The sequence below is a fragment of the Serinus canaria genome, chromosome Z (genome assembly GCF_022539315.1).
Source record: "Serinus canaria isolate serCan28SL12 chromosome Z, serCan2020, whole genome shotgun sequence".
NCBI classification, from domain to species: Eukaryota; Metazoa; Chordata; class Aves; order Passeriformes; family Fringillidae; genus Serinus; species Serinus canaria.
In genome coordinates, this window is record NC_066343.1 from 32,072,408 (window position 1) to 32,098,385 (window position 25,978).

Sequence of the window (25,978 nt, forward strand, 5' to 3'; positions counted from 1 at the left end):
GGGCTGTGGTGATGCTGCTCTGTCCCTCTGCATGTTTCATCTTGTGCCCCAGGCTGGGGTACAAGAAACTGCCAAAGAGGGTAGGATTTCTGAATTTTAACCTGAATAATTCTAAATAGTCAAATATCTATTTATTTATGCCTCGTTTGCTCTAGTGAGGTGAGCCCTGACACAAAGTACGGGGTGCACTGAACACCTTGGAAAGAAAAGCCTTCTGCATGGTGCATTCCAAACCTTCTGTGTCTTGAATGAGGGGAAGGCATGGCATGGTGCACCAGAGAGCCCTCCCCGGCTTACTGAGAGCAGAAGTGAGAGTTGAAACACTGTGTTCAAACAGATTTTCATAGCTGGTGACAATTACAACTTTCTAATGTAAACAACAAGGCAGAGACAAAGCAGCAAAAGCCTTCTCCTGTCTCAATGCAGTAAAAGCATTGTTTAGTTTTCCCCTGCAGAAACAAGGCACCAGTCTATCTTCTGGCACTGGTCATCAGTCACATGTAGGGGGCACTTACCACCAGACAGAAGGATAGGATTTGCATGCTTTGCTATTTGTCTGACATCTGTACACCAGTGCCTTGTTCTGCAAGTGCAGGAATGCCTCTGGTAAAGGACTACTGCATGCTTGCATTCAGAGCTACTGAGGACAGCATTCAGCTCTTATAAAGGATTAAACTGCTGGAAAAGAAAACCTCTAAAATATTTCAAAATCTGTGACCCTTTGATGATTTTAACTGTTCTCTGATTTTAGACAATAAACAAATCATACTTCTATTCTTGTTAGCAGTTTAAAAATGGCCTGTTTCCAAGGTTTACTGGTTGAAATCATAGCCTTTGGCTATCAGAAAACAAACAGAAATTGAGAAGGAAAAATTAATTATGAAATATTTATATCACACTCACACTTCATTCAAACTTTCAGAAACAATAATACTGGTTTCTGTTTTCTTAGATTTTCTTCCTCTGTAACTCACAGCTCTCAGCTTTATGTTACTGCATTTAACAACCTCAATGGTTACATGTTCTGGTGAACATCACTTCCCAGCCCTCCCAGCCCCACTTGAAAGATATTACTTTGTACTTACTTTTGTTTTTTTGGGATCTTGATATTTTCCGGTCTGTTTTTTTTGGTTATTTCCTTCCCATTCTTTAACCATTTGAATCTGAGCGCAGGATACTCTGAAGTGGTTTCACACCTTAGCACTAGCTTCTGACCCACAGTAGCCTCTTGGTTTTTCATTTCCTTCAATTTGAGGGGCACCGCTAAAGAAATAAAAGAATGTGGTGGTGATTAAGCCATCCTCAAAAGGGAAAACACTTATTCAGGTTGAGCTAGGCAAACCATGGATGGTGAAACCCCAACCAGACTAGCAATGCTTCTGCAAAAACCCCTGAAAAACAAGGATCTGTATTGTCCTTAAAGCATAAGGACACATTTAATGGCAGCCCACATGATGCTTTGGAGATCTCCTATGATGGTCTTACATCTTGCAAGCCACAGAGAGAAGGAAAGTGCTGGTTCTGAATACAGCATGGAGCACTAACACCCTCATTTGATTGTGTGCACCTAGGCACAAGACAGCCCACTGTGGCAGGCACTTCTCACTGCCCCTTTCTCACATAAAGGCAAAGGGGCAAAGGGAGGGTACCTTGCTGCTTTACTAATTTCAATTGCTATGAGTTATGGCCTACCCAAAAGCTCCAGGTGCAATGGATCTGACAGGGAGCTAAAAGCATAAATATAAGCTCTACAGCTTCCCTCATGTCAGGGAAAGGTTTTTGTTCCAGCCAAACACAACAACCCACATTATACACCTACCTCAAACCTCAGCTTGGCCATATCCTTTCCCTGAGGCAAAAGACAACAGCCTTGGAAGCCCATCAACAGAATCAATACCAATTAAGGGTATTTTGGACCCAGAAGGGGACACTGCATTGAAAAGGCTCAGCCAACACACTGTAGGATTCCAGCTGATGCATCTCAATTTCTACCGTGTCGTCGCAATAACGTTTCTTGTATGCGTAAACCTCCAACTATTTCAGGCTTTCTAAGTTATAGACCTCTAAATTTCCACATGAGTTCTGGTATTGAGCAGAGGCTTCACAAGAAGATGCAGTCCGCCTGCGAGAGTCCCTTCACCTGACCCTGCGCTTTAGCTGTAAATCAGCCACTACAGTACTCCAGTGTGTAGGTAAAACACCTATACCTGACCTTGCTTCACCTGAGGCTTAAGATAACACCTTTACCACACAACCAGGGAGGCTAATATGGGCTACTGCAGCTGGCCAGCTGGTGGATGATAGCCTCCAGTCCATCCTCGCTCAGATGTGCCCTGCCTGAGCCTCCAGGGAGTCACTACAGCCGTGCCGTGCCTCCAGCTACAGGGCATTTTGTTTCTTGAACAGCTGTAATATTGTCCAAGGACACAAATGGCCACTGTGGTCAAATAATTCTCCATAACATGCAGACTAGGAGCACAGCAAAAGGTCTCTGACAGAGCCCTGTGCAAGGAAATGTCCTAAGAAACTGGACATTCTTGATTATGTTTTGGTATCTGCTCCTTGTATATTTGTGGAGACTTACTGACATCAGGTGTCCCTAATTTTTATTCCCATAAGACAAAAAACAAGTAGTACCATCATAACCATAATTATGAGAAGCCTAAATAAAGGACTGATGTGCACATGTTCAATAAGTGGACGACTGCTGAAGCATGCAGCAGCATGGCCTGTCCCACATGTAAGGCAGCCTGTCTCACACCAGGAAGGCACAGGGAAACCTTTAATTTCCTGGAAACTGAGCCCAGAGCAGTATAAACAGTGGTGTTTGGGAAAATGTGGTCTGCAGTGAGTGACCAAATGAGGTGATACCTGCTGTGACACCAGCAGAAGACAGAAAATAGACAAGCCTTCCATAATTAAAAAACTCCTGATTAACAGGAAAGTGACACCTTTTTCCATGCACCTCTGCTGGTGTGGACAACAAGTTTCTGGCAGAACGTGTTCTAGACATCAGCAAAATGTCTGAGAGAGAGACTTCTCTAGGACTGGCATCCAAGGATGTTGCACACACAAGGTAGGAACTTCTGTCAGTGTTCCACTGGGATGGATCAGGTGAAGGCCCAGCATTTCATGACAAGAAAATGTTCTCATATGTTGGTTTCCATTTTCTCCCACTGTCCTGAATAATTTTGGAAATTTCAGTGTGTTCTCAAAATGCTATGAAAACAACTTTTGATTTTGGAAAAACATGTGCCCACACACCATCCTGAAACCAATATGTTTAAATACATACGCTTTTATAAGTGTGTGCTTGTATAAATGTGCGTATATATATATATATATATATATATACACACACACACACACATTTATACAAGAAGACATGGAAATATTTCTGAATATAAAATTTTAGGTCAATAACGTTTAAAGTTTCCAACAAAAATAATTAGCATTAAGTAAGAGCCTTACTGCTGAGGCTTGTGTTAATAGCTTCATTCTGTCATTGGAGAGTTATAGTCTTTTGTCACTATGTAAGAAAAGGAGATGCAGAGGTTTGAAATACAAAGGCAGTATTACTTATTTTACATCTTTCACTTGTTATAGTCCTAGTCTGTATCTTGCATAAATTAAAAGCATCACCACAATTGCAAGGATTAAAATTTTTGTGCAAAGGACTTCAATTAGTTATTGCCTTTTCTTTCAACATAGCAATGTGAAACTGGGAATAAAAGAGAGATGCCATTTTGTTCCTGATTTTTATTTTAATTCAGTATTATTTGCTCAAAATGACTTGCAGATTTTTTCTTCCATCAGAGCTGTCAGTGAAAAAAAGAAAAGCGTTAAATTAATATGCTCAACTCTTGCCATAATTCTGGAGTTACCGGGAAACATAAAAGAGGATTTAATCAATGGCAGTGACCCTCACTAATTCACAGTAACTCGCTGTCCAAGCATGCAGGCTCTCCAGGGAAAACAGTAAAAGCTGTTCACAGACATGACAGAAAAGAGATTGTTTCTTGCGCTTTTTTTTTTTTATTCTTTTCATTTACACAATGTTTGTTTCCTTTCAGTTGCAGTTTTGCAAAAGTTAATCAGACCCGCCAGGCATATGAGAAAGCTTGTGCTGATAAAACTACAGCATTGTACACTTGGATCAAGATCAGCTACAGCTTCCACTGTTGCAAGAGGTAGCTGAGTTTCATCACAGTCTGTGCCAATTCTATGGTGCTGGTAAGACAGGACTTTGTCTGCAGGGTAAAAATGCTTTTAGAAGAGACAAAAATGTTTATAACTAGACATGGCTCCTCCTGATACCACCCTCCCCTTGCCTCTTCACCCATTCCCCCTTTGTCCCCTCAGCATCTTCTGCCAGCTTGGCTCCTTTCCTCTTCTCCTTGCTGTGCCTGTCACGCAGGACCGCTCCTGCCGCCGGCGAGGTTTCTGTCCACTGTGTGAGACTGCCCGTGGCAGGCAGGAATGAGGCAGGAAGGGCGACAAAAACACTTTCTGCATTTCCTACACGTTGAAGTGCCACTGGGGACACAAGGACTCAGTCAAAAAGAAAATGGAATTTTTATTCACATCATTTCCTACAGGTCACTATTTGGGCAGTGCCTTTGTGAGCAGCTCCTGTATGGCACCAGCAGAGGCGTTACACATGCCATCCACCACAGAAAGACAAGGGAGCAAAGTAAACAGACAAATCCTGAAGAGAAACTGCACAAACTAAGTGTGGAAGTACCCCGAAAGAGGAGCTGCTTGAATGAAAGATCTGGTGGGGCATCTACTTTATCTGTATTCCTTGTGCCAAAATGCGGTAGGGCCTCACATTTAAGAGTCAATTAGGCGCACAGAAAGGAACCCAGGCTTCTCACACTACCCAGTCAGGATGTCTTTCTGTGACCCATGGACCTCCCCTGCTTTGACAGACTTTCTAAGAAAGCAGCAAGGGTGATAACAGCGAGAGAACACAAAGCAGTGGAGCAGTTGTGTCAGCAAAGCCGCACACAGTTGGAAGGGTTTAACAGGCAAAAAAGCAAGCAAGGTGTTAGATCTTTCCTTATTAGCATGGCTTGAATAGCTGTCATTTTGTTAGCAATTTTTTTCAGAAACTCATGTCTGCTGGCCTGCATAATATCATTGCAGATAAGGAACACGAATTTCCATATTCTCTCTGCAAAAGACTCACTGATAATGTATGAGTGCAGATAACTTCTTCTCCCCAGACCTGTGAGTTTGGCAAAGAACATCAATCTCCTCACTTTCAGTGCTTGATTGTATAGTTAATCTGCATGGAAGCTCAACACATTGAACAAATTAAACAGGAAACCTGCAAAATATTATCACACAACCACACTCAGTTGAAATTCCATGAGTGGTTGTCTTTATTTCCCTGTCTTTTCTTTCCCTAGGAAGGTGCAAGGCCTTTCAAGAGCCTGAGCACGGGAATGTATTAGGCATGCTTGCCAGTAGGCACATGTGCAGAGTTTGCTGCACAGAATTGTGACAAACAGCTTGGTGTGGGGTAATAGAAGCCACAGGAATAACACCCATTGCCTTGGCCTCAGACTTACTGCCTCTTTTTCTTTTCTGTTTTTTTTAATTTTCTTTTTTTTTTCCCCCTGTATAATGCTCAAGGCAGGGAAGTAATGCAGGACAAATTACATTATTTCCAAAAGCCTTCTCCCCTTGCATATGAGATTATAATCAAGGTCAGACTTACCATCAGCAGACCAGGTTTTCTAAACATATAAGCTGCACTTTAAAATGTACACTGCTCCCACTTAAGACAAAAAGCCTCCCTGCAAAGCCCCCAAAACCCTAACCAAACAAATAAACAAAACCACCAAGCCACAACAACGAAAATACACAAACAAATAAACAGTTAAAACCCACAAAAATTTGTGTTGCTTCTCTTGGTTTTAATCCTCCTATTATTCTTTCAGGCAAATTTGAATTCTGAACGCTTTTCAAAATCTGACAATTTCCTGCAAGCAACCCTGCAGGAAGAGTCTCTGTGCAGATTACCTACAAGATAAAGCACGGTGCAAAATGATAAAAGATAATCCCAAACACCCAGCTCTCCAAAATACCAGAGTAACTGAACACGAGCTGAAGGACTCAAAAACCAAACAACTGATTTGGCTACTTAATGGAAATTTCTGAATTATTTTGAAAATACTGTCAGATGCATATGAGGTCAGGGTCTTGATACTTGAATACTTGTGTCTGCACAGACCAGAGCAAAAGTAAAAATGCAAACCTGACATTAATCTTGAACTATACATAAAACCAATATCCACTGAATATAATTCTTTCTAGTGATGCTAAAATGAAATCTTTACAGAAATTTTAGGAATTGCAAAAGCCAAAATAAAGGTGAGTACCAAAGGAATGGCTAGCAACGTGGTCAGGAGCCAAGAAATAGAGCAATAGAGAGACACAGCTCTACAGCCGTGCTCTTTAAGCACTGGAACAGCATGGAAGCAGCAAATGTCTCTATAAATCAGAGTAACTACTCCCAAAAGCCAGTCACAAAGACAGCTGCTAATCTGACAACAACCAGGTTTAGGAATGATGGTACTGAAGCCTCACTTGGTCCTGTCAAAGTAATGCTGCACCAACAAACCCATAGATCTCTACCAAACATATTTGTTTATTTGGCATGAGATGCTTTCAAGTGCGTGCTGTGTCATGCCAGTGTTCATGGATATTTATCCCTAGCCATGAAACTGCTCAGTGAGCTTGCATTAATCTTCTCTGCATTCTCTCTGTCACAAGCCCAGTAAACCCTGCCAATGACAGTACCATGGGGCAATTCATAATATGGCCTCAGGAAGGCATATTTTCAACAGGACACTGAAAATGAGCATAAGGAAGAAGTACTACCCACACAGAGTAGGTCTCACTCCTGCCCCACTGCTTCCACTCAACAAGTAAAAAGCATCTCCAGTAGAGTGAAAAAGGATGGCAGTGACAAAGCAGCATGTCTAGAAGTATTGTGTCCAGGAGGAAAGCCTGAGAGCACTCATTTATTCAGTGTAACATGATAATGACAGGCTGTCCATTCTCCTGCAGACTCTCAAGATATCAGTTTCTGAGCTTAGGCCTCCTCAGAGACAGAGAACTGTGTTCAAAGCAAAACGTAGGTTTTGCAAGGGAAGCTGGGTGTGAGCAAGTGCCTAACCTAAAGATTATGATTTAAAGGTCAACACCTAACGTATTTACTGATGATCGTGTCTGCGGGAACACACTGCCTGATTACATTAAATACTCTCTCTGATTCTCAGGGCTTCAGCTGACTCCAGCTGGCTGCATCCCTGGTAAGCTTTGATGATCCTGTTAGACACTGTCAATACAAAACCCCGATCACACAGACTGAAAATGTGGGACAGTGTAAAACAAATATAGTTGATATCCAAAAAGTGATTCAGGTAAAACAGCTTGTGAAGTTGATGGAAGAATATGCAGGTCCATATTTTACATACCTATGTGCATAAAAAGGGACTCCAGAATCTTTACTTGAACACTAAAATTAAAGTAAGCCAAAGCACAGAAGTGCTATGCAGGCTAAGTCCCATGGACTTCAAGGGGATTTGCAAGTACTCAGGAATTTAAAGTTTTTTTTTTTCATAAGAAGCCACTTTTTATTTAGGAGCTGAATTTCAAGATTGCGGATTTAAAAAAAGTTTGACTCAGGTTGTGTGCCTTGAAGTGAGATGAAAGAAGGAATGATGTAGCAGTCTGCCATACCATACATATATCTCCTTCTCTTGTTTGCTCTCTAGTGTAAGAATGTCAAGCACTAATTTCTACTTTTTCTTGAAAAAAAGTCATTCAGTGACTCATCAAACGGAGGGCAGTGCAGCCGACTGAACCACGTAAAAGCAAAGGCTACATTGCTGTGCCCCAAGATAATGTTGGGAAGAAGAAACCCAAAGAAATGGTATAAATTCAGAAGTTATTTCTCTGCATTAATGATGAAAATCCAGATTTTTGGCAACTCCTTTTTTTGTTGTTGTTGTTGGGGTTTTTTTTGGTTTTTTTTTTTTTGTTTGTTTGTTTTCATCTTTTTGATAGAATTTACTTTTTAAAATAGCTTCCTTAGAGCTTTAGCCTTTCAGGCTTCAGGGTCTCAAAAGTGCTGTGGCCATCTCCGCCTTTCCCTCTCACATTTCATATTCTCTGATCTACTCCTGTTATGACATCACCAGAATACACGGAGATTTCTGTGTGTCAAATCCTGTAAGCTTTGCAAATCCTATGCACTATATTATATTCTTTAACTCTTGTTTCTATCTCTGGCCTCCGGTTGCTTCTCCACTCTTTCAGCATTTGTCCACCATGCTCTTTCTCTTCCCACTGTTCCAGCAAAGCTGGGCTTCTCACATGAAAAGGACATGAGTCTGATCCTAGTCAGAGAATCCCATTTTTCCTTCTGGCTTACACTGTTCTCTCGGCTTTGCAGCATTTTCTGATTCTGCAATACTTCCATTTCCCAGACAAAGTGTACCATGACTCAGCCAATAAATTGCCCAGTGCAGATCTACCCATGGCAGGCTTTCTCATGTCTAAAAATCCTCCTCCTCCTGACGCTGGGGAAGTCTTAAGAGAATGAGTAACAATACGCATGCAGCAACACTGCTAGCACACTTTTACATCCCTGGTCAGAGATATTTCTCATTGAGTATGGCACATTGTCCCTACTCCAACAGTGAGAGCTCAATCCCATATGTATAGGAGAAACACCCTGCATCAAGCAGAATTTCAATAACATCAGACAATGTTATTTATGGTCACTCTATGTACATAAGCTTTCCCAGTATTAAAATAGTTTTCCATGTTCAACAAGAAAACCAGAAGGACCTGCTGTCCACAAGGATGTCTTATTAAAAAATGAGAAAACACAGGGAGCAGGGAGTGCCATGACAGGTGAAATACAATGGAACTGGTGGTTAGAAGACAATATCCAAAATGTGGAATGAAGGTTGCCTTAATAGGTCACCACTAATCACCTTGTCCTGTGTGGGTTCACAGAGCTAGTCACTGCCACCACACATGAATAATCTGAGTTTAGGGATATAACCACTGGAATGAATAATTAGCATACAGGAAGAAACAAAATGGAATTCCCCAAAACAATTAACTCCCCAAAGACCAAAACAATCTCCCTCTCACTAAGTTCACACAGGGGCCAACACTTTTCACAAATTAGATGAGAAAATGTCTGCATATCTCAAGACACAACTGGAAGTTTAGGAGGTTCATTTGTTCGCCCTTGTTCCTCTGCACAAAGAACCACTCATCCATGTTGAAATTTTGGGTTGGAAAGGTAGAAAACCTAAGCTGAAACCTGTCTGCTGGCTTGCTTGACATGAACAGAAAGAAAATCAAATCATAGAAATGAATTTGGGAAAACCAAGATTAGTTGGAGCATCAAAATGAAGAAGTTGCTGTTGCATTACTGGCTGCATAAAACATTTACAGCAGTGTGAAGAATTTTGAAACTCTGAAGACACTGATTTCCTTATGCAGAAGTCAAACTTAACACTGTGGGTATGGTTCATCATTCGTCACTTTCCTTCTCCTCCTCTCATTTAAATTCTTTGTGGTCAGCTCTCCTAGCAATACTCCCTTTCTAGGATTTGTGTGGGTGTTCAGCACAGGCTGTAGAAAGATGTAGGCCTACAAAAACATCTGTGTACTAAAAGACTGCACAGACTGGAAAGCAACAATGGTTCTTCCACAGGAATCTCAAATGTTTTCTAATAATTTTCTTCTGGTGTTGATCACAGACAGAGCAGATGATGTGCCAACCCAGTCCCAGCTATATAAGAACTGAAAATTCAATGTCCCCTGCCCTCTACTCAGTTTTAAACATGACTGCTTTTGTACCTGCATGCTAAAGAAAAAATCACGAGGTCTGACAATTCCAGAAGTGACACACTCAAAGCAAAAGGACACGTTCTTCCACAGGGACACAGCACAGCTAGTCCAGGTCACTGAAGCTGACAAAGTGGCCATTACTTGGAAGACCCTGTTGAAAATTTTTTTTTTCCTTTTTTTTTTTTTTGGTTTTGTTTGTTTGTTTGTGGTTTTGTTTTGGTCTCTTTTTTTTGTTACCCGGAGGAGTGCAAACCCTTCACCCAATGAGGCAGAAAGCCATTTGCCGCATTTCAGGAGTCAGGGAACTGGATATACCTGGGTGTTGGAAAAAAAATCATAAACTCAAACCCAGCTCAGCAAAAATTTAAACATGGCATTTAACATTATGGACTTGCACAGTAGGCAGAGAGATTTCATCATGTACCCTTCAATATAATTTACTTCCAATATACTTGAACTCCAGTTTATACTCTGCAGCTATGGCAAATCAGAAATGGAATCTGCAGTGAAAAGGAAGCATTTATGTCACAACTGTTTGAAAATGTACGTGCTATCTTCAGACAAATGAGAACATGAACAGAATTCTTACAAATACTGCTAAATACTTGCAATTGGGAACAGCTTGCAAAAATACATAATTGGAAATCTCCCCACTGGCTAAATTATTATACAAGATTAGACATCCTTTTAAAGGCCAGCCTCCAAAAAAATCCATAACCACATGGTAAGTAAAGCGTGCAGATACATGCCGTGGTGCAGCAATCACTGGAGGAGGAAGAAGACAAATTATGCACCTCTGAAATGGTTTTGGACTCAAGGCAAAATTTAAAAATTTATATAGGGATAATTATATGGCTTTTTAAAGTATATAAAGAATTGTATACTGGAATATGTGTGTGAATGGTAGGTAGTGATCCAAACAGGAGTGGAATCTTTGCTCAAATACAGAAAAACTGTGACACAGATCTCCAGGCTGTCAAGTCCAGCCTGGGGCTTCTGGTCTACAACATGCTGCCAGTTCAGCCTTGTGCCAAGACGTCTCAATGGCCTTAAAATCTATGAGTACTTGAGAAAGACTAAAATGTGCATCAAACAGTTTGTAATCTGTAACACTCTAACCCTTGTGATGGTGGCCACAAGTAGCTACTGTCAAGGAGGAATTACAGCTTTTACTGTAGAACAATGACATTCCTTACATAGAAGCCACCAGTGAACCTTGTGGACCTTACTACCCTTACTACCCTTCAAATATATGAAGGGTAGTAAGCAATGTGTATCATTTACCAAGCCTAGTCCCCAGTCTCCAGTCTCCATTAGCAGAACAGCATTTATATGGTAAATTTTAGTTAAAAAGGAGTTGGAGAATAAATTCCACATAAATTCTGAACAGCCTGCTAGCGAAAAGAATAAAGACATGGTAAATCAAGTAAAACTCCCTTCCCCCACTATTTTTTTTAAACTTAGTAGTGGTTTCTGTGTGTCATAGTTTGGGATAAAATCACACCCTGAAAATTGATTATATCAATTTTCCAGTATCCAAGGCTTTACTTACTATGTGATAAGAACTGAAGGCCTAGCACAGAACTAAGGTAAAATTCAGGCCCTGTGAAAATAAAACGCTTTGTCATTGATTTGTTACAGCTAGACTTTCACCCCAGAAGATGGAGAAATGTGCTACAGTTTTACTGAAGGAAAATATACAGAACTTATCTATATCCAAATTTGCAGGGATTTAATTGAAACATAAATCAATTATATTTAAACCAATGCAAAGTCTCACTGTGAACACATTTAAACCAATTTAAAGCTGATCTATGATCAAACTCACATTAAAATCAATTCCTTAATAAATTAAGTCAAATCAATAAACTTCTGGATTAAATTAGTCCTAACAGGTCTTTCTAGAAACAACACTCTCTGCCTCAATAGCATTAAGAAAACTGAATTTAATGACAATGACTTTTGTGTGCCAACACTCTTACATGCATTCAGCATCCAGGGTAGAAAGACATCAATGTGATCATAAACTTCTGCACAAAAGGACTAATCAGAGCAATGTCCCAAACTTTTCTTAGCCTCCATTCTGTTTCATTCTCAGGGAAAATAGCCTTGAGTACAATACTATAATATTTCTACTACTGAGCTGGAGATTTTTGTGTATCATCTTCTGTGGTTTATTTGTTCCACACAATGTCTACTAGAAGTTTCAGTTTGTTGTAATTTGTGCAACAGGAAACTTTTCCTTTGCTTTTACTTCCTACCCAAGGCACCAACTTCAGTCATAAATCATGTGGACTGCATACACAGAGCATGCAGCATAAAATGTGCTTTTTTTGCTGCTGAGAAATTACTGAAGAGCACTAACAGAACAACTGCAAACAAATCTGCAGCAGAGATGCTTTCACAGAGTCACACCAGACCTCAAACCAGCTCTGTACAGGTTTGGACTGGTGAGCTCCAAGGAAGGCAGCCATCTACATAATCCTTATTATAGTAACAGAATAGAAACTCTGACACAAGAGTACCCTGAGAAAACTGCTCAGGAAAATGTCCAAGTTAGGAAAAGCAAGAAGATTCTCACCCTGTGGTTTTGGTGTCATGCTGCAGCAGCCTAGCAGACTGCTCACCTATTTCTTGGAGAACCAGAAATAAAATAAATTCTCCACCCTAATCACATGTGACCCCTGTGCCTCTCTGAAGCTATCTGAAGTAAATAACTTCAAAATCTGTCAGAGGAGGAGCTGCTCCATATCAGGCACAGGAAACATGCTTCCCCAAACTAGACAAGATCAAGAATGAAAACAGGTTCAAATCTCTCTTAGGGACTATCTGCACAGTGTTCAAACTAATTCTTACACAGTGCCAATCTTTTCTTTCTTTAACTAATCTTAAAAAAAGACAAAAGAAAAAAAGAAAAAGGAAAAAGATAAAAAAGGAAAAGAAAAAATTAAAAAGAGAAAACAGAAAAAGGACAGTAAAAAGAGAAAAGAGAAAAAAATAGAAAAAACAGAAAAAAAGCAGAAAAAATGCAACTCCCCAAGCAACAAACCAAAAACCCCACAACAACAAAACAAAAAATCCCCCACAGACCAGTCTTTCAGAAACCAAACAAAACCACATTATCCTAAAAAGATGGTATCATGTCAAATTACAGTCTAGATTTTCACTGGAAATAGCTCAGAACAGGCAGAATGCATAACTTTCTCCCCAGCTGTGCTGAACTCTAGGGGCTTGCCAGTCATCTCTTTTGTCCACATTTTCTAGAAGACATGAGAATGAAACTCATGTTACACAAAAAAATCAGAAATAAAACCTTGATCCTAAAAGGGTTTTGAAAACCAGGAGTTTATGAGGGAAGCTTATGCAATCCCTCCAGGAGAACGACAAGGAGTATTAAGTTTCCTGTAAGACTCAGTCCTGCAAGGTGACATGACAACAGATAACAGGGCTGTCTCTCAAGAAACCCAGCAGCAGGTAGGATTCACTCCTTGCTACTGTGCAAAACAGAACCTGCTGTTTACCTAAATAATGTATGGACACACTTTGTCTTTTCTGCAATTTGTTTTGTTGATGTTGTTGTTATTATTTTTGGTTGGCTTTTTTGTTTGTTTTGTAATTTTTTTAAAAACTTCTGGCTACTCTCTCACAGATTGTTCCACTGCACATGAAGCAACATGCCCATCTCTGCTTAAAAATGCTCATTTATTCTCTTTCATCATGACCTAGATGATGATCTGAAGTCCACAGAGCAGACCAGGACTCTCTCTTGGGTCTCACACACTCTTATGCTTGGATATCACAACAGCCAATAAAACACCCTTATTAATTACAGTCCAGGATCCTGCTGACACACCGGAGGGAAGATATACCCCTGGGGAGATGCAGCAACACATGGGCTGGAAACTCCTGTGATAAACAGACAGAGAAGTGATACAACAAACTGCTTCATGGTGGACTGGAACCTGATTCCAGACATGTCCAAATGTCCATTTCAGTACTTCCTTCTGCAAAATTTGTCCCACTCTGCTAAGAACATAATAATGAAAGCTATGACAATGACAGCTATAAGAGATTGATGGAAGAAGCCAAGGAAGAATCACAACAGCATCAGAAAACAATGTTCTGGAAAAAAGAACATAAAGGACAAGTTCACCGCATCTGCTGAAATTTAATATCCTGAGTCCCCCTTCTGGGTGCAAAGGGAATTCTACGTAGGAAGTAACCAAGCCGGACACCATTACTGTTAGGGGAAATGGAAACAATTAATAGAGAAAAATACTTTGTAGATGATAAGCATTCTGTTTTCAGAATATTAACTGATTCCAAATCTGTATCTGGCTATTGAAAGATGTCATAAAACCCAATGGCTGAAAAACACAAGAAAAAACCCGAACAGTATAATTACACTGAAAGTCTACCATACTTTTGCATTTCAATCACTGCTTCTGGAAAGAATTAAAGGCATGCTTTGGACTTTGCAAGATGTTCTTTTCAGGTCTGATATTTTCATAAGCTGGTTATTCCACGAGCTTCATGAATTTCCAGCAGTAAACAGATCAAGGATTGAGGAAAAGCAGCATCAAATTAGCATTTTCCTGAAGCCTACAGAAAAATCGAGCTATTTGCAATGGAGGAAGAGGAAGGCAGCACACACCGTGTTTACAGGGATTCTCAGCAACAACTCTGACGTGAGCTGAGAGAGAATAGAGGAGGATCTAAACCCAGCAAATCACCAACAAAGTGATTGTCTCATCTGGCAGTGCAAGGCACCTCCAGCTGTAGCCTCAACCTATCCAGGGTTGACTGACACGCACCGAACAAGGAATACAATCACGGGAGCCAAGGTTTCCATACTAAGACAGGCAAATAGCTCCAGGGCCAGGTACCTTCTTTCTCACAATATTTTCATCCTAACTTTTCTCAGTAGATTTAAAAAAAAAAAAAAATTTAATTGGAAAAGTTTTTAATTTAATTTTCCTTAAGATTATCAGTGCTCAGGAGATGGCATTGTTTTTGATAGTACTGAGATGTTTGACAGCTGTTTATCCCCATGGCTTGTTTCCCCAATCAAAACATTCCTTAAGTAATCAGAGGAAGCACTGAATTTAAACAACAGGTTTTAACCGTTTTTTCTTTTCTTATACATCATTCTTTCTCCCAAAAGAAGGAAAAAAAAAGGAGAAAGATTGTCACTGGCTTCTAACTCTTATGACATCCTTATTTGTAATTAAGCATAGCCCTTAATTTCAATTTGATAACTCAGTTTTCCAAGTTCTGAGGATATTCTATCTCTACAAGAGCAATATAAATTCTAACAATTTTTATTTTAGGCTAGAAAACAATGTGTTATCTGATGTATCAGTTATCTTACTGATTATTCTGCAGGGCAATAGATAAAGATCAAAATACAGAAAAAGACAAGGACTTGGCATTAGTGGAATCTACCAGAGCCCTGAGAGAGGAGAAAAGAAGAAATTTTATTAAAACATGTTTTGAATTCAGATTCAACAGGATCACTAAACAAGTAAGTACTAGGAGTAACTTTTTGAGTCACATTTGAGTAAATGGTCATCACATCCCAAAAAAAGTCATCTCAGTTTTAGGAATGGATTGAGAGAAAAAAATACTTCTTTTTCTCCAGTTTTAACTCTTGTTCAGCAATTTCATTGTGACTTGATCATCACATTGAATTAGATAAAAAACACTGAAAAAACTTATCTGCAATCAGCAAAACAGATAAGCTTAACAATCAAAAAAGATCTCAGGCAAATAACATTTCTACACATTCGACTTTCCATGTGGGGAAGCTAGTTAGAAGGATGAGATGTGAATTCACAGAACTCTGGTCATTTTACACTCAGCCACCTCAGGCATTGAGTTCATATTTACTGATGTGGCCTAACTTCATTTTAAACTGGAGTATCACATTAGAAACCACTGACATGAATGGTCCTTCAGCCACAATATTGAGTCCAAGTGAATCAGAGAAAGGTACAGAGACTCCTTCACATCATCATGCAGGCACTCTGCCTAGCAGAATGCTTGTACTGCACCCCTTCTTATGAAGTGTGATGTGAAATATTGTAAAATTGGATGTCTAGGTAGGGAGTTGTCCATCAGGGCTAGCATTCAAGAAAATCATTCTGAGGCAGGCATGTGGGATGTGGGAGGACAATAAAGCTCAGGAAGAAAAGGCATTGCCCTTAACAGAAGTCACAGTAGACTTTTGATGGAATAGCTGTACAGGAACTATTTGGAGTAGGAACAGAAAATAAGGAGAAAAATGCAACAAAACCTCAAAATCAGAATCATTTTCTCCCTGAGCCCCAAGATTCATTTCTATGCAGACCCAAATCCCATATCCACAAATGCTGTGTAATGTGACCACTCCTCTCTCCCACATACCCCAGGTATCCTGGGCAAAACATCACAACACTGGGTGAGGACTCAATTTCTGACCATTTTCCTTGCAAACTGTTACCTGATCTTCAGCAATGTTTTTGTACAACCCACCTTAAGCACTCCCACTCCTCTCAGTACACCCTGTGGTTACGGGTCCAAACAAGTCCTTTTGTACCCCAAGTGCCCACAAGATGCATGAACATGCCTGGTGCAGACTGGTGGATATAGAAGCAAGGGCAGGCAGGGGATGTATGTGAGGAACTATTAAGGATTTACTGAAGGTTTCCATTTTTAAGGATTAATTAAATCCAATAAAACATCGAAGGAAAAATGGCTCTTCCAAATTTGTGTGGCTTTGGTATAATTAATTCAGAATGATTAATCTCTGAAAAGGAGCCTCCACTCCCAGCCTTCCCACAGTTGAACTCACTCACTTTAAATGTTAATAATTTGAGTGCCTTGCCTGGCCCATCTGTAGGACTGATCACCTGGAGGGTCTGTGCAAAGCAACCATTTGGCCACAAACCCACCGTTTAGCTGACTAATTTACTCTTATAGACAAGCAATTGTTTTGGCATAAAAGCCCGCTCAGCTAAATCCTATCCATCTCTTAAATGCTTATTCAAAGTTCTGCTGTGGCCCGTGACATAACCCAAGGGTTCTGGCTCCCAGCTCCAAAATAATTAGTCTGGGGAAATTAAAGAGTGTTCTCTGCACACCTGTGGCTGGCTGCGCTCCCCTGCCTGACAGCGGTGCCTCTCCCACACCAACGCAGGCCGGCTGCGAGCGCGGCTCCCAGGGCTGCCGTGCCCAGGATGCAGCCTCACAGAAACCCGTCAGGGAGCACCGCGCCATTCCTCATGGAGCCGGATGGAACCACTGGTTTGGCAAAGAAGCTGCTCATGAGGGTCTCAGCTTAGAAGATTTATATTTTAAACAGGCAACAGCTAATATCAAGGGGGAACAGATACATTACCAGCAAGTCATTTCCAAGCAGCTAATAACTGTTTCCCTACCCACCAGATCCTAGGATGCATTTTCAGGTTTAAACATAACATATACATTGTAAATAGCGGAAACATCTGGGGTTTATTATAACACCACTTTGCTAGCCTTGGGCATTGTACAACTCCCGCAGGCCACGGTTCACCCTTGACCTGCCAAAGACGATTACTGTACTCAGGCAACTTCCCCTGCTCCACAGCTGCTTGCCTTCCCCTCCCCTCTGTCAATACTCACTACCACTATCATTACAGCCACCATCCTAGAACAGCTAGTCAGAAATTTGGGTTGCCATGGTCACTGTATGGCAACAGCATGGCTAAGCCGGCGAAGAAAAGATGATGAGGCTGGTCAGTGAAGTCACTTTGCTGGCTAACCCCAGGGGAAGTAGGGCTGCCCAACACCATCTGCATTGACAGCCTTTTTTCCTCCCCCCACAAGGCCACCTTCCTTCTCTGTTCCACTCCTTCCACCCTTGTTGGGGGTGGGTCACGTCTCAGTTTCCCCCTTTCCCAACTTTCAGTCTCCCACTGAGCCAAAAATGACCATGCGCTTCTCCCCTGCTCTTCCTCCAGCCTTATCTCCCAGACACACCGTGCTCCCCAAGTTCTCTGCTCTCACTCTCCTCCCTCCTTTTTTAGGTCTCCAATGAGGACCTCTCTACTCACTCATTTCCCCACTGTTCAATGTCCAACCCCACAAATCCCAGTTCTTTCCCTGCTTTTCCAACAACTCACCTGTCCTTTTGAACAGGTGACTGTTCTTGGTCCCAACCTGACTTCTCCCTGGGTAACATCTCGTGTAATACCACAGCAATGCTGCAGACTGGGCATCTGGTTTCCCCTGGATAGGGCTAGAAACTTTTCCCGGGTTCATCAGCAAGGGCCAGGCATTTTAGGGCTGTTGGTGCAAGGACAGACTGCAAAACTTCTGCTGAACTAATGCAAAGTGTGAATCTACAGCACATCCATTACACTTAGGTGAGGACACACCTTCAGAAAAATGTGATCCTAATTCTCTCTGGTTTACAGCTAAAAATAATAAAAAACCACAAGTGATGATCCAATGTGACTTAATGTATGCACTGTGTGCACTTTGCACTAAAGCTCATTTGGATGAGCATTCCAGGTCTCCCTGTATAAGCAGACCACTGACCACAGACTCTTGCCTTCCAAGCCTTTTTTGCCAACATTTGTGTCTCCCTGATGAATGCCTGAACAAGTGGGTAGGGGAGCAGCACTCAGTGGTTCTGTTCAGAAACAGAGCAGAAATAAAATACAACCTCAGTTCCAGAAGAGCTGTTTGCTGCTGAGCAGACCCAGAAGTCACCCAGCCAAGGCACAACCACTGCACCCCTGATTACAGCTCACATGAGAGTAATGCCCTTTCACAGCAGCCTTCTGCTACAAGAAGCCTCCTTGAGAGGTAACAACCATTTCAGCAACAGTACACACATTTGTAGAGCGCTGCAAAGGTTCTCTGCCACCCCATCTTGAGTAAAGCCTACTGACTGATGCTATTTCCATCCTGGCCCTGAGAGTTCACATGCTGGTTACTGGAGCATTTCCTCTCCCCCTTCCTGCAACACAGAGGTAAATTTATGAAAATAAGCATCAGAAGTGTATTGCCTTTTTAAGATTTATTACTCAGTAGTCTGGTAAAATCCTATTTCTTAGGAAAAAAAAAAGATATATAGCATTGTCTTATTATTTTTTTATTTCTTAACTGTTCAATCTACTGATCAATTTAAACATCATCCTAGAATTATGCTATAGTAAAACAAATGCACATTTAGAGAATAAATGGAATTGATTATCTTCTGGAATAAAAGGCCTTACTAAATGACGTATTTAAATATAACTCCTCAATCCCTCTCTGAAGAAGCACCTGGTAATTCACTTTTCGGATCAAATTGCAACTCCACAAAAACTTTATGACCTCATGTGGTCTTTCCACCCCCACATTCCTACCTAGAAACATTATATACAGTATGCTCCAGGCAAGAACTGAGTTAGAAATGTGGATGGTGGTTCTGGGGAAACAGATATAGCAGACACAGGACAGAAGCAGAGCACTGAGAACATGATAAACAGACAACTGCTAAAGGAAGGTGCCCTGAGGTGCTGGTAGAGTAATTCCTGGTCAAGTGTATATCCTCCCCTCTTGTTTGAAAAACCCTTCACATCCAATAATTTCCTTGTCAAGCAGACCCACATGCCCATTCTTCACTTCATCCTCAACCATATTTGTCATATATAAAAATGACCATTGTGATCAGACAAATAGCTAGACTAGCTAAGTATCCGACCTTCAGCTACAGCTGATTATGGGTGAGAGGGGAAAAAAAAAAAAAAACCTAACCAGCACTCATTGGCTGTGATGCTCTTGCACATAGTAAAGCCCTACAGGTCAGCAAGCTGCAGTGGAAGCAGGTGAGATGCTTGGGAGCCTTTTTTGGTGTGATGCAGATTGAAAAGTTGCCTCTTGCTCCACTGGTGGGGCTTGGAGGTGGACAGAAACCCCAACAGGCTCCTAGGCAGGACCTGGATCTGGTGTTGTGGGGCTTTCCACTGTCATCCCGTGATGACAACCCTTGAGCAGTCCTACTAGACAGGCATGTGCCCTGCTGATGGTCAGGAGAAGATGCGCAAACACTGTGAGGGTAATCCTGTCTTGTGCTTTTTATCTTATCTACTCCCTGGTGTAGAGCCAGCAGTCATCATGGTTTTCTGAATGGAAATAGCCTCACAAACTAATTTCGGTTCTAAATACCTCAAGTTGTTCCTCATCCCTCAACTCCAAAGTGATTTATAACTCTTATTTGTGCCTGGAGTCTTTGGCACTGATCTGAAGTGAACTAAGCCTTGCCATGAAATTGAAATGTGCCATGAAACAAAGCAATTCTGAGGCTGCTTAGTACTGTTAAGGGAGTTGTTTACCAATTGCTACTTTAAAAAAAAATCAAAGTGAACTCACTACTTTGGACATTTCTACACTTTCCTGATGACCCATGGTGAGATTTTCACGAAAAGTTTGTTTCCCTGGATTATCAAAAGAAGATGCTCTCTATAAAATTAACACAGAATTAAAAGGGTTATTTGGGAAAATACACTGCCTTCTCACAGAGGCTGTCAGTTCTATTCTTTAAGGACAGCAGCGTTTTCCAAATTTGTGCCATCTGGCTGCCGGCATATTTCATAGGACTGCTCCCCAAGGAGGTCTTTCCAGGAGCTCCATCATTTTTATGGAACCTTGAGTTAAAAATGTCTTAGAAAAGAAGTTGTTTCTTGACACTTCCCCAGTGGAAAAATTCTGTGTTGCAATATAGCTCTAGGAAGTCTTGAAACTCAAATAAACTCCTCTCTTGCTGCATTTGTGATGGACTGGAGTGCATGTGTATGCACAAGTCCACATATATGCTTACACTAATATTGCTCTACGCGACTCCGGGGGAAAAAAAGGAGTTGGCCTTCTCTTTGTGAAAGCTAATAGTTTAGAATAGAATGAGTAAAAGCTATCACCTTGCTGTTATAAAGAGGGTAAGATGAAAAAGGTGTCAAAGCAAATCCAAATGCACAGGTACCTGATTTCACACATCAGATGAGTTAACCACCAACCTTGACAGCAGACATCAGACTCAATTTAATCATCTTTCTCTGCCTGTTACCTCTTGGCCAGCAGACATGATTCAGTGCATTATGTCAATTTCTTCCATAAACAGTTCTTGTGGGACAGAAGTCCTTTCATTATTCTCAGTTTAAATAATTTGCAGTGTGACTAAAGAACACTAGGATGGCCTGCTCAGAGTTTAATATATATGGTTCTCTGGGTAGGGTGAGAGAATGGAAAACCTAGACCATGGCACAAGCCCCAGCTAGTTTCATTTACTTTAGGAAAGTGCTTAAGCTTTAGTCTGCAAATACTCCCAGTGATGTTCAAGGAGTTTCAATGCATTCCTTAAAGGTCAACTTGTGTGTAGGTAAGCTGGAAGATCATTTTCCTTTCAGGGCTTAGGTGTGGACACAACAGAGTTTTACACAGACATGGTGCCCTCAGAACTGCCTGTAATGGGTAAGAGGGATTGGATAAAACTTGCTCCTGCTGATTTTGATCCAAATGTCCAGAAGAAGAAAACCGTTTATCACAGACTTAAGGGGTAAAAAAGCCATGAACAAATCAATGACAGCATACCATCTGTAGCAAAATCACGTGTGCAGTTGAGAGGGAACATCAGGCAGAGCAGTGGACATCATCCCTCCTACCCATTACATGTCCTGCCATTTCATCTCATTTTCAGGCTGTTTCCCTCTTGTCAGTGCCATGGAGATACCTTCAGGCAAGCACAATGTGGCAGCAGTCACTCAGCGCAACTTGTCACTGGAGACAAGTCAGACCTTGAATTCCAAAGGGAAACAGACACAAAGAACTCAAACTAAAGGTCCTCCTGTACAGAAAAAGAGCTACATAGACCTAGCAGCTTACTTCAGCTACCAAAGCAGCTACTTTAATGGCACTTGCATACAAAGCAAACCTGAGGAAAAATTGTAGGAGCCTAGAGTGAGCCATGAGAAGCATTTAAAAATCCAGCTTGGGATTAAGCAGGCTTTGGTGTCCTGGGAATCTGTCTTCGCACCTCCCCTCAAGAGGAAGCAATGCCACTGCCAGCAGCTGTGCAATTAATTCCATACCTTCAAAACAAAATGCCTAGATGAAGCTACTCCTCTCTCAACATCTCTCAGAAATTATATCCCTTCCCTTGATCTTTTCTTGTGGACTGAAGTAACATTCTCTCAACAACAGGCTCTGCCTTCATCCTGCTGTTAGGTACAACTCTTACTGCAGCCAAAGAATTGGTTCTCCTCATGCAATCTGCCTAGAAAGTGGATTCTTCTGTGCTTGAAACTGGCTGGATCATTGCTATCAGCTTCTAAGAATCAGGTGTGAGCTGGAGAAGGGCTGAGAGAAGATGGCAAATTAGGGGATGGAAGCAAGAACACTGGCTGCTGAGACCAGTGGGTTCTGTCGTTTATGGAACTGACATGAGCTTCAGGAAAGACCTTGCAGCTATAATGAGGGATGATGGTAGGATGGTCCTACAAGGAGGCTCCTCACCCAGGAGGGTCTTCAGGTGGTCTTCACTCCAAGTGTGAGGACAGAGTGTTTCTCATTAGAGAAACATCTTCACTCCCAGATGGGAAAAAAACCCAAGGCTTATCAATGCCAAGCAACCTAGGACTGGAGCTGAGTTAACAGGACAATTATCTACTTTAAACCCCTCTCTCTGACCTTGTTTCAAAAACCTTCCTGCTCTCTCTTCAGTTTGTTGTTATTGCTCTGAAATAGTTTTCCAATTTCTGACCTTTCTGGCACTTCATAAAGCCAGGAAAACCTGTGCTTATCATCAGTTTCAGTCCAGCTGATAATAAATTTCTTTTTTTCTACAGTTCATCTTATCATCCAGCATTTACACATAGTCTTTTGTGCATTGGCTGTACCTTCTCACATGCCATGAACAACATGCTTAAGTAAAAGTTGCATTTAAATCAAAAGGTACCAAGACAAAAAAGACTAGGACAACAACACCAAATCTGGCTCAGAATGTCTGCCAGACTAGAAGCCTGTAACAGAAAAAAATCCTCACACAGTAATTTCTACATTTATCCCATACCTTTTTGTTGAACTATAGCTCATCTTTCAAAAATTATGCCAATCCTCATCTCAGAGGTTATGAGGGACAGAAATCCTCCACATGCCCAGGCAGGTTCCTTCACTGCACTACAACTGCAAGTGCAACTGCACTGCAACTGCTCTGATTTCAAATGCACTGCTTTTTAACTAACCTCTCAGGTGCACTAGCAGCTGCATTAGTCCTCCAGAGCCTGACAGTGAACACACTCTTTATGGGGCAGTTTCTACTTCTGCATTTCCAGTCCACTCTTTCCAAGAACAGGGTCAACTAGCTACTATGTTTTCAGGTTTTTTTTTCAAAGGCTTAGCTAACTTGTCCTAATGTAACTTCTCTTGAGACGATCAGGCCACTACCCTGAAGCTGGCATAGATCACTGCAGAATGTGCAGTAACAAAGAGGAGGCACTGGCTGCCCTGAGACACCAGTTTTTGCAGGTCAGATTGTTCGCACTGGAATGGGGAAGCTCTGCATGGGAGATTTCTCCTTCATTCTTGCAAAGGTACATACTGTCCTTGGAAGCAGCCTGCTGGAAAACTTTTCTACTAAAACCTTTTCTCTGAGTGTTTCTCAAATGCTACCAGTGACTCTCTCTGAACCTGCAGGTCTGTTGGCACAGCTGACATCTTCTCTGGCACCCCTCATCCCCGTATTCACCCTGTAGAACCAGCTCCTGCCATAGGGCTGCAGGGCTCCAGGGGGACAGCAATGTGTCTGCTACCTAAAAAGACCCCTCCTCTTCCTATGTCTCCTGCAGTAGACATATCAACTATGCACAGCGTCCTCCAGAAAACTTATTTTCACAAAGGGAAAGGAAACTTTTTGACAATTTAAAAATAAAAAAAAAATAAGGGCACGTGGCAGGTTTGTGGTACACATATGTTACACATGTGTTAGAAACCATGGTGGCTTGAAGGGAGAGGTTAGACTGAGAATCAGGAGACTCTGGTTTCTGTGATCAGACTGATCTGTTGTGACCTTGGACATGCAAGGACTGTATGATCCCAGGCAATGGGAGCTTGTTCCACAGAGGGCAGTTGGAGAGACAGAGATTTCAGCTAGACCTCAATTACTGTGATGACACAAACATTACCAGTTTAATTGGTGAAATTCAAGAGGACTTGCAAAAATCTATTTACAGAGTAATAGGGCCACCCATTCCAAATATAGGACAACAATTTAGAGCAGTTTTCAGTGCTGTTTTGTATACAGATGCAATATGGCATTAATATGGCATTAGAGGGGCAAAATATGGCCCCTTTTTACTATTTTCTAAGTCCAATGGTCTTCCCCAAAGGAAAACTGAATAGACTATAACTGTAGAAGCCAACAGTCCCACTTAAACATTGCACCTGCATGTGCTCACACACACACACACAAATCCATGCAAATAGCATTTCGAATTTAAATCTTCTGGCAGTGATGGCAGTGATAACAACCCCTATCTACCACCTCCACAACTGGATGTTACTAGGGACTCTGTTTAGTCATCCTAAGTATGCATTCATGCTTTGGTAATTGCCTTCAAAGGAATTAACCATTAGCCATAGGACGTGGCATGTGGTTGACTCAAGGGTGAAATGGAAGCTGGTAATGCAGGAGAAAGGCATCGAGCAAGGCTCAGCCTGAGTCCATGACTGAATGCCAAGCCAAAACTCCCTGATCTGAATTCCCCCTGCTTACAGAGGTGGAAGGACAATCAGCTCATAAAACCTGAGGAAGAGATGCACGGAGCGAATGAGTAAAGGCTCCCAAGTGAACTGTCACAAGTGGATTAACATCTCCCTCTTCCTCCCTGACCTGTGAAGCCTGTGGACTTGGTTGTCAGAGCTAGGATTCAAATGGCCCATAGTGAACAAACTACATAACACGGTCAATTTCTCCCCAAATCTAATGCTCCCACAGAAAATTACACAACCAGAAACACAAAACCAGACACAAGTAGAATTCTATGCATAAATGAAAAACTAGCAGTTACTCCAGACAGGAGGTTATGCTAAAGACCTCTATCAGTCCCTTATGAAATATCTTGGTTTACTTTCCTTTCATTGTTTTTTTTCTTCATTAACAGAAATAGAGCAGATGGTATGGACAGGATGAAGGGGAAAAAAAAGAAGGAAAAGGATGGAGAAATAACAGAGAATAAAGAAAAATGGAGAAAAGAAAGGAGACAGAAAGAAAAGTATGGAAGAAGGACAAAAAGGGGTGCATAAAAGGACAGCAGGACAGAGGGATGGAAAGAGAAGGGAAGAAAGAAGGAGAAAGAAGGAGAAAGAAGGGAAAGAGAGGAAGAACAAAGAAGGGAAGAAGAGAGATAGAGGAAGTGTGGTAGGAAACGAAGAAGCGAGAGAATGAACAAAAAGAAGAGCATTCTTGTGACCTCACACTAGACGACTTCATGCTCATAATTGCATGGTATCAGAGCAGTGTGTTTTTCAGGACCAAAGCCTCCTTCCCTCACAGCTTCTCTACCTGTTTACCGCACATCCTCTGGCCTTCAGCACCAAACACAACAGCCCTAACACCCCGCTCGAACCATCCATCCCCTGACGCTGCCGCGGCTCCCGCAGCGCCGGAGGACGGCGGGTCGGTCGGCCAGGGCGCTCCCGCCGCGCCCTCTCGCGGCCGCCGCGGGCACCGGCAGCGAAACGCACCGGCAGCGCTCCTCCCTGCAGAGCCGCAGGTCACCGGCGGCTCTTCTCCCCCTTCACTGCTAGTTCAGTTGTTTTCTTTATTTTTAAAGCAGCACGTCCATAGACGCCTCCGCGCCGCAATCCATCTCTTCTCTCGGCCGTGCTGCCCCTGCGGCGCCGCTGCCGCCGCAACCCCGGCACCGACACCGTAACTCTCCCGATGCAAGCCTGCCGCTGTAGGCTTTCCAGACGGGCAACAAGACCCCCTCCCCCGCCGAACCCAGGGCTCCGTGCACTTGGGGTAGCAACTGAGGGTTAACTCAACCACCTCAAGCACACTCGAGCAGCTCTTTGCACAACTAGAATG

The 25,978-nt window shown here is 41.9% G+C and overlaps 1 protein-coding gene across 3 annotated transcripts in view; it reads right to left on the minus strand.

Moving 5' to 3' along the window:
• The window catches only part of NRG1 (neuregulin 1), a 176,215-nt gene that overhangs the window by 144,212 nt on the left and 6,025 nt on the right, over positions 1 to 25,978 (minus strand). For all 3 annotated transcript variants that reach the window (XM_050987240.1, XM_050987239.1, XM_050987238.1), the window contains exon 2: positions 1,086 to 1,263. In XM_050987240.1, coding sequence (XP_050843197.1) covers positions 1,086 to 1,263 — 178 coding nt within the window. The remainder of the gene's footprint in view (positions 1 to 1,085; positions 1,264 to 25,978) is intronic.